The 9,782-nt window shown below is 34.9% G+C and overlaps 2 protein-coding genes and 1 pseudogene across 2 annotated transcripts; 1 reads left to right on the top strand and 2 right to left on the bottom strand.

Moving 5' to 3' along the window:
• Positions 1 to 605: 605 nt before the first annotated feature.
• LOC120264997 (serine/threonine-protein kinase RUNKEL-like) lies at positions 606 to 2,046 on the bottom strand. The gene is made up of 2 exons (XM_039272932.1): positions 2,032 to 2,046; positions 606 to 1,733 (listed from the first exon to the last, which is right to left on the bottom strand). The coding sequence occupies exons 1-2, from the start codon at positions 2,044 to 2,046 to the stop codon at positions 606 to 608; spliced, it is 1,143 nt and encodes a 380-aa protein (XP_039128866.1).
• Positions 2,045 to 2,718, top strand: LOC120265489 (annotated as a pseudogene).
• A 401-nt stretch (positions 2,719 to 3,119) lies between these two features.
• LOC120264996 (serine/threonine-protein kinase RUNKEL) lies at positions 3,120 to 7,195 on the bottom strand. Its single transcript, XM_039272931.1, has 8 exons — positions 7,148 to 7,195; positions 6,941 to 7,030; positions 6,681 to 6,733; positions 6,482 to 6,557; positions 5,254 to 5,315; positions 5,085 to 5,163; positions 4,943 to 5,002; positions 3,120 to 4,778 (listed from the first exon to the last, which is right to left on the bottom strand). Exons 1-8 carry the CDS (start codon positions 7,193 to 7,195, stop codon positions 3,120 to 3,122), a joined length of 2,127 nt encoding a protein of 708 aa, XP_039128865.1.
• Positions 7,196 to 9,782: the final 2,587 nt, after the last annotated feature.

The following is a 9,782-nucleotide window of genomic DNA, read 5'->3' as shown; positions in this document are numbered from 1 at the left end:
ACAGATTGCTTCGATTATGAGAGCACAAGCACTTCCTGGTACAATATTTGTAATTGCAATAGCATTGGAATTTTCTCCACCAAAAAAAGTCACACAATATCATTTCTATTCAATACAATTTAATAAAAGAGAGATAATTGCTCCAAATATGGAATTCATCATATATCCAGAAGAAAAGGAACAAACCCAAATACAACATCCTTGACATCTGGGCAACATGTGCATCAAAGCAGAATGGGATAGGAATGACATTCAAATGATAGAAAGTTTAAAATCCCTGATTTGTTGTATCACATCTTCACACCAGAAAATTTAGCTTCTTGATGAATGCTACTAATATACATCTATCATACAATAAAAAAAAAGTTCTGAAGTTTGGCATTATTAGCCAGCTAAAAACATATATCGGCTGAAAAAGATCCATGGAAGAAGGCATTCACCTGAAGAAACAAATGACAGGAGGAAATAAGTAAGCAAGACAATAATCACCTTTCTGAAAAAAATTTTATCCTTCACAGCCCAGAAAATCCCATTTAAAACTAAGCCAAAATACTCATGTTGTATGATAGGTTAAGAATCAAATGAAGTTACCATGGCATAAAAGTTCAAACACGGGGCAGGCGTTGTAATTCTAGACTTAAACTCCTAGCAGCCTCGGCAACACCAGGTATTTTTGAGTTTTGTAGCCCAGAAATAAGGACTTCTATTTTCTTGATAGTTGATACTGCTAAGGAAATTATCATCGCTTGAGAAAGATACTGTCTGCAAGAAAAAGCAAACCCATACAGAAGCCGCAGCAACTGTATACCAGAAAGATGCTGGTGCATAGATTCCAAGAGAGTATAAATCTTGGGAAGATTTGTTAAGAGGCCAATTGTGGCTTCTCTAGGAGCAGCCTTTAGCAATAAAACAACACACTCTGATGCCAGATCAGAAATTTCAGTTTCAAGCTTCCCAATCAAATCGAGAAATACAGCAACATTGCTTCCAAAGTCACTTATATCATTAATGCAATGCTGCTGATCAACGGCGATGGTCATGTCAAAAGCAATATTGCCCAAAAGAGCTGGATCTTTTGAATAAGCAATGCCTTTATTGCTCCCAATGCCACGCAGAATGAAAGCCTTGCAAAGACCCAAAGTTGGTTCAAGCAAATCTTCCATGTCTTTAGCATACACAAACTCAAGTAGATTTCCGATCTTTCTGACCACTCGCAAATGAGACAGAATCTTAGTGTCCATTTCAGGAGCAGATGTCATAGCCAGACAAAGTTTGACACTATTAACATTTGCATTTGACAAGTCACCAAGCAAAAATTCAAAGCACTGAGAGACTGTTTTCATGTGCAGGATATCTGACACTTTAACATAGTTAAACTCAATGAGCATCAGTAGAAGCTTCTGCGCATACATTGGAATCGGATCTTCATCCTCTATTAGGATGGGGTACAAGGGGAGAAAGTGTGCTTGAGTTATTGATCTCAAATCCTTCATAATCTGTTCATCATCATCTGCAGAGGTATTCGGCTTGTCATTAAGGATCACGACCATCACATCAAACAAAATTTTAAGACACAAGAATCTAGCATCATCATCTTTGTTTCCCTTGTACAAAGACACTAGGCTTGGAAGAATTCTGCTGGTAAAGACATTAAGGTCATTAACAATGACTGGTGGGTCCTCCGTGACTGCTTCAAGAATCCGAAGCAATGTCAGTTGGTAGTCATCTCTCCCCTGCACCCAATAAATAGTATCTGGAAATTTTAACAGCTTTCCTAAAAAATAACTTCAACAATATAATCAATAGCATTGCAAATGTTTCATTCACTAATCAAGCTCAAAATCAGCAAGGTCAGTCATTTGGTTGGTGGTACCTGAAAAGGAGACTCTAAAAGCCTAATGAGGTTCGCCAACTGAAGCAAGACTTGATTGTTGACCACCCTATGTTTAAAGGCAGAGCTTCCAAGAAGGTGAAGGATGACTGGAAACAAATGTGCAGTGGAGTTCTTTGGGTTGCCTCGTCCAGCCAGACCGGCAAGAGGTCCATGGCGTTTGCCCCCCATCATCTGCTGAATATCCCCTGACACAGTGTCAAGTATCCCTGGCACTGTTGTGGAAACCAACTGCAAAAAGCTTTCCATGCACTGCTGAATAAAACCATCCTTCTCCTTCCCCAACCGGTCAACTGCTGAAAATAATTTAGCATTGCAAAGGAAATGAGGAAGCCATCTGCGGCTATTTTTACAAAGAAGAGCTACAAAGATTAGTGCCTTTCCACGCAAAACCTCGCTTCCCTGCTCGATAAGTGATATCAAACCAGGAACCAAGTTTTTCTCCTCCACAAGTGAGAGAAGATGCCTTCCCATGTTTGTTATCATGTGGCTCATAAGCATAGCCATGTTAAGCAGATTTAAACTGATCTGTTGCTCACGTGGGCTTCCTTTGATGATAGCTGATACAGTGTCTTTAAAAGAGAGCTTCTCAAACACCATTTGTATGCTAGGTGGATTGAACCGAGCAATACGAACAAGGCATGATCCAGCAATAAGTTTTGTGCTCTCTTGCTTCCCTATAGCTTTATAAATGTAACAGAGGTTAGCGATCACATCCTGAGTTGCAAAACGAGAACTCCACTCAGCCCCTTGACTGCATACATTCTCTATTGTTCTTAAAGCATACAGCTGGGTGACATCATCCTCTCCTTTACGCAGTATGGATGACACCAATGCAAATACCGAACTTGAAACCTGTATATGTAACCATACTTTCAGAGGAAAAATTATTGTGATTTAAAATTGACACAACATAAAATGCGAACAATTCAATCTTGTTTAGTCATATGACAATTCAAGAATTCTTAAGATGTATATGCTTCATTAAAGAGTTAAGTTTAGCAGTTGAAACTTAGATTACTCATTGAACTAAAAAAAATAAATTAAAAAAAAAAAAATATATATATATATATATATATAAGACTCAAGGAAAGGAGGTGCCTGAGTGAAAAATATTGAGAGTAAACATAGCTATGGATGCACAAACTTCAACAAGTAAGAAACAAAGGATCAAGAAGCAGGTTGCAATATGACAACAGATGATTACAAATGCGCATTGTGGAACACATTATAGAATTCTGACCTGCCAACCAGTTGAAGAACGGCTATCTTTAGATGGAGATTCTAAGGCATTGCTATCTTTTAAATCTTGATCAGATTGGGTTGAAATGTAAAATAGCAACTCCCCTAAAGCAGCCATGGAGAACCTCCTTACTTTATCTTGCTTGTCCCTCAAACCATCTGTGAGAGCATTAACAATTCCAGAATTTGCCACATCCGCCTCAATATAAGTTGAATGACGGATGAGTAATGCCATCACTGAAGCAAGCTGAGCTCGTAAAGAAGATGTCTTTGAAAGCCGAAACATTTTTATAAGTAGCAACATGATTGGCCCATTAGTTATAATATTTGCAGCATCAGCACTGCAACTTAGCATTTCCAGGTATCTGAGAACATTCTGTTTATCAGTAACATGGGAAGTTCCACTCAAGCTATGAATTATTCGACTACTATATACATTTAACTGCTCAGGTGGTAGTTTAACATAATCAGAAGCCAGAAGAATTTCAAATGGGAGGGAGTGGGTAGCATCCAAAGCCTTATCTCCTTTCCTACTAGGCATTACAGGCTTGACTGAAAGGTCTGACAGATGCCAAAACTCCTGTAAATTATTAGATGACCCAGGTTCAGCATCATGCGCACTCCCATTTGCTGCTTTTCCACGCAGAGCTTTCCTCTGGACGTTAGCACTAGGTGGAGTAGCAGCCACCTCAATATGCTCCAAACATTGGTCCTGCTCAAGTTTCTTCAAACTATCTGGAACAAAACTAATATTTTCAGAAGTATCTAGCTGATTCATAGCAGGATCAGCTTCTTCAATTTTCTCACTGACATTTTGATTTGAAAGGTTTTCTCCGAGTCCACAACCTGGGTTATCAGACCCATCTGATTCATCAGGTGCATCATCCTCAGGATTCTCACTAAAATCAAGCTCCATATCATTGTTTACAATTTTCACCTCAGCTTCATTTTCAGATGCCTTGGGCAAAACCCGTCTGTAGTTCTCCTTTTCATTCTCCCTTTGAAGATTCAACTTTGCCATTCTTGAAAGTCTAAGAAGATTTACACCCTTTGCGGTGTTTGGGGCCTCCTTCTGTTTATCCTCAACTCTACCAGATGATTTAGCATGAGTCTTCCTTCCACTTTGCACATTCTTAGCTGGTGTTTCATAAACCTTCCTCAAAGAATTTGAATTTTCATCATGCTTACTAGTCCCATTGATATTATTTTCACGCTTTTTGGGAGGTGTTCTTTGCTGAACAGACCTATCACCATTTCGCTCTGAAAGACATGGTTTAACAGGCTGCAGCATGTTAACAAAAGCAGGCTGAGGAGGGAGAGGCACTGAACTGAACTTTGTCCTCCAAAAGCTATGTTCACAGAGTTCAGGCCATTGCATCCTTTCAGCTGGATCTTTTTCCAATAAACGGTTAATCAGATTACCAAACGAACTGGTTGGTTTATCAGGAAGTGGCGGTGTAGGATCTGATAATATTGATTTTACCAATTGAGTAAACTCATTTCCTACAAATGGGGGGATTCCAGCATAGCATTCATACAATACACAACCAAGAGCCCAGAAATCAGAAGCATAAGAATGCACTCCTCCATCCTGAAAAAGCTCAGGAGCCATATAGCAGGGTGTTCCTCTCTTTGACTGCGGCAGCTGATTGGTAGATTAACAGTAATAAAAACAGCGGATTTTTATTTCAGATAGAGAAAAGATTGATACAAAGTTGTCCATAATGAGTAAATGGTTGAAGATTAAAATGAATGTTTAAAAAATAAATTTTTTTTTTTTAAAAAAAAAGAGGAAGAAAGAAAACCAACCATGGAAAGAGAATTTTTCTCAATGTCACTCAATCGCCTGGCTAGCCCAAAATCACATAGCTGAAACTCAAGTATTCAGAAGCAAACAGAAAACTTAATATGGATCCATTAGTATAATTTTCTGGAAAGGAAGATTGCATACCTTCATTCGCCCATTCTCATCAAGTAAGATGTTTGATGGCTTCAGATCGCAATAAATAATTCCTTGGGAATGCAAAAACCTGAAAACATTCATGAATAAAATTCTGGATGTCAATTCAGGATCCATACTAACCATCAAGAACCACAAGCTCAAGATAAATAGTATTTACTGAAGAGCTCTGACAAGGTCACGACCAAGATCATGTATGGATTCTTCAGGAAGTCGACTATCCTGTAAATGAGCAGCCTATCAGTTGCTAGCAATGTGCTATAAGATGATACACAAAACTTTTAAGAATAGAAAAATAAAGAGGAAGAAAATCATATTGGAGACAAATGATAAGGGGATATTATGAAGACCCAAAGACTGTAAACTTTTATTATCCTGATTGACTCTGTTCATCATATGCAATCAGTATATTAAGTGGTCATAAAACTTTACTAGCCACATGAATACATAGAAAAGGTAATTAAGAATTTAAAAAAATAAATCTATACTCCAATGCATGAAGATGATTGAATACACATCTGCTTGTGTGAGAGAGATTAAAAAAAAAAGTAACAGGGGGGATTTAGTAAGAAGAAATGGGCATTCATCGCAACCTGCTCACCACCCAATCAAAAATTTACATGGATCTATATCAAAAGGTATTATTTGTAATTTTTCATAATAACCATTGTTCCCTCTGATTCAAATGCATTACTACTTGGTGCAACTAAATTATACCAGATCCAGACTAAAAATCAGTGTCCATCAGCTGAAATTCTACCTTGCAAAAAAATTACATCCCTACAAAAGATACCTTTCATATGAAAAACACTTTCTTGATTCACAAACCATTTATGTACTGTTCAAATTTTGAAAATCATGTAAATATCTAATGATTTACAAACAGGAAGGAATAACACAGGTTTAATGTGAGCTCATGGAGGAAAGCGAAAGCAATTAATATCCGATGATTTATTAGTATTATTCTAAGCACTTTTATGGAACAAACAAAGAATATAATAAATTGTTTTTTTTTTTACTTGACTCAGCCAATAATAAAGCTACTGTACATTCTCTATGACAAAAAGAGGTAGCTCATCCATTCACTAAGAACAATTTCTCTTCACGGAAAAAAGAGGTAGTTCATCCATTCACAAAGAACTAAAACAGATGGAGTGGTACACTGATTCTAAAAGCAATAACTAAGGCTATAGATAATTGGATTTTTCAGTGCAGCTACCTTAGACTTGACTCGACCAGACCAGTAATACACTATATTCACCAAACAAAGAGCAAGTATTTCCATTCACTAACTATAACCAATGGATTAGCGCATTGATTCTAAAAGCAATAACTAAGAGTTATATAAAACCAATATAAAAGAACATACACCAGAATAAACCAAATACCTGCTGAAGTATATTCATCAGATCTCCACCAACACAATATTCCAAGACCAGCCATAGGTGAGCAGAGGTTTCATACCTAAAAGGCACAGAACAAGCCCCAAGATAGGCACAACATTGAAACGTACACAAATCCGCACATCTAGATTCTCAAATGCAAAGAACACACATACAAACCAATCATGTTTTTTCAACATCTTACCAAGAATAGAACTTCAACACATTTTCATGATCTAAAGCATGTAGCATCCGAACCTGCAGTCCAAAACCTTAATTAAAAATCTTAACAAATGCTAAAACAAGAAAGTTAGTTCTAATGGGCAAAAACGATGAATTTCCCTAATAATTTGAACAAGACCAAACCGATGAAAATATATATAGCTCAAAACAAACTCAAACTCGTCAAAAAAACAGCTCAAGACAAGAATTTGGACGACAAAGCAGGAAGCAGACAAAACTCACTTCTTGGAGGACCTTCGCCCGCTGAGACTTATCAACACTCTTGATCGCAAAGTACTCGATTGTCTTCTTTTTCCTCCCTTTGTACACTGTCTATATACCCAAAAAAAATTCAAAAACATACGATTATTCTCAATCAAACGCAAATGGCAATCAAAACTCAAGATCAGCAACAAACAGAGAAACCCTAGGAAAAATGAGGATGCTCACCGAGTGTTTGCCACGGCCGATCGCCTCGTAGACATGAAAGTTGTTCATCTCAGCTTCTAGGGTTTCAATTCGGCCGTCTTCCAGTGAGAATTGGAGCTCGAAATTTTGGGGGAAATGGGATGGATCGAAGAGATGAAGAGAAGGTAGTGACAAGAGAAAAAATGAGGAATTTTTTTTTTTTTTCTTTTGGGTTATTCCCAACGGTTGGATTTTTATTTAATTATTTATTTAATTTCTGGAGAAGAGGCGGGAAAACCGAAGTTGAAACCAGTTTCAAATTTTCAACCACTTGAACCGAACCTGTTAACCCGGACCGAATCAGTTAACCCAAACCGGTTCGGTTTGGTTGGGTTTTTTTGGTTTGGTTTTTTCTCAATGTTATCTGAACGGTCAACAAGTTAAATTAGTGAGCTAGTGCTAGAACTGATCCTCTGATTGAACCAAGATTACAGTTGAACTAGTAAAAACTAGTGTGAGTCGGTGGTTAAACCGGTAGTTCAACTAATGGTTTTTTATGTAAATCAGATTTTCAAATAAATATTTATATCATATTATATTATATTATTTCAAATGTCTAAATTGACCGATATTAATCCACTTGACCCTATGGTTGACATGACGCTTTTGATTAGTTTATTGTCTGGTCTAATTCTAAAAATTATATGTTTTTAATTAAATTCAAAAATTATCCAAATATGAAACACCACAAAAAGTACTTTTTTATTAATAGTGTTTAGCAACATGATAATAAAAAAAAGTGTAGTATAGATAATATATAATTCAAAATACAAATTTAACATTTATGCTCTACCAAATTTTAAAAGAGAAAAATGGGGAAAACAAAAAACAAAAAAAACAAAGATTTATAGGATTTTATGCCTTCTTAAACATTTTAATGTTTATGAAATTTTAGCTAGATCAAGGAAGGATTATATAAAATTTGTATTAAGGGATTCTTGGGATTTGAATTTTTATAAAATATGATTCCCATTTATCTCGTGAAATGATTTATTTGTTCAAGTTGTATTGGATGTATTTACTAAGAAAAAAATTTTATGAGCATCAACAAAATCAATTGAGAAGTTATTTTTAATTTTATTTATATGCATTCATATGAATTTTCTTTTTAATTTGATGAAGATAATATAGTTTATTTTACGCTTGCTCAAAACAATAATATTTATTATAAAATCTGCATTATTTCATTATAAATTTTAATTTTTGCATTTTATTTCTTCAGTAATAAAGAAAAAATTAAAAATTAATTGAATATAAAAAATACAAATTAGTGAGAATATTGCTTCCAAAAATATCTGAGTTATTTTCTAAAGTTACATGATATTATCGATTTTAGATTATGTATACAATTACAATTTAATAAAAAGTTGTTTTTATTATATATTATTGGAAATTTGACTTATTGTGTGTATAGCATTCAATAAAACTAAATATCATATATACCTCTCTTTCTCACAAATACCATTAAAATTACAATGTATTATAAATATATGAATATTAGTTTTTTAAATAATAAAATTACATTTTTATAACAGTATTAATTTTTATTTACATATAATAAATAAATTGAGCTTATGTTTTTTTAAGGGTATATATACAATATGAGATTAATTACTATTATAAATTTTTAGGATTTAGATGCTAATGAATAAAATGATTTGAATTTTTTTAGAAGTATATACATAAAATATTAATTTAACCACCATTAGAAATTTTACTCCACTCATGCACAAGTGTCTTAGTCCAGAAAAATTAAATTTTAAAGGATGTACATAATATTTGATTTCAAAGTATATGATGGGAATTAAGCAACAATCTCAATAGATTAACAGCAAATAAACAATCCCCAAGCTTGCTAGATTAAAAAGAGCAACCTAAACAGAACAAAAATTGCAATCACACAAGGCACCAAATTTTTATGTGGAAAACCCTTAAATCAAGGCGAAAAACTACGGGCCAATCTTGACCAAGCCAAGCTCCACTATGATCAAATTCAGAGTACAAGAGAGTCTCAAGAACGAGCACAAATCAAAGAAATACAACTTGACCAAAACAATAGCTAAAACAAGCTATATTGGAAGCAAAAGCAATATTCTGCAGCTTATGTTCTAACCTTCATATCTCGAGCTAGGAGAAGTCAAATCACAAACCGTCTGGTGGAAATCAAGCTTTGCGAGTCCCGAACGTGCCCAAAAAATTTCAGCTCAATTGGACTTCGTTTGACCCTCCAAACACCAGCTTGAAGTTGCTGCACATATCAAATCTGAACCTGAGAAAATCTGCAGTTTTTCTCTTTGCGGCTGCTGTATCTCTCCAGATTTTTCACTCTCTTAACCCTAATATGATGGGAAACACTTAGGGGTTGTTTGGTCACCTGCATTTTAAATTACAGTGTAAGTCAAATTACATGTAACTGAAATTACTGTATTTTAACTTACATCATGTTTTTTTGGTTATCTGTGAATGAAAATGCTGCATTTACTTTTTAAGTGTTTGATTTTGATGTAAGTTATAGGTTAAAATTACCATGTAAAGTAAGTGGTAAAATTACCCCTTTTTTTTCATAATTCAATATATAAATATATTTTATTTATTTAAGTTAATGGATTATATTTAT

Source organism: Dioscorea cayenensis, chromosome 7 (genome assembly GCF_009730915.1).
Source record: "Dioscorea cayenensis subsp. rotundata cultivar TDr96_F1 chromosome 7, TDr96_F1_v2_PseudoChromosome.rev07_lg8_w22 25.fasta, whole genome shotgun sequence".
NCBI classification, from domain to species: domain Eukaryota; kingdom Viridiplantae; phylum Streptophyta; class Magnoliopsida; order Dioscoreales; family Dioscoreaceae; genus Dioscorea; species Dioscorea cayenensis.
The sequence above is the reverse complement of the archived record's forward strand: the minus strand, read 5'-3'. Positions and strand labels throughout refer to the sequence as shown.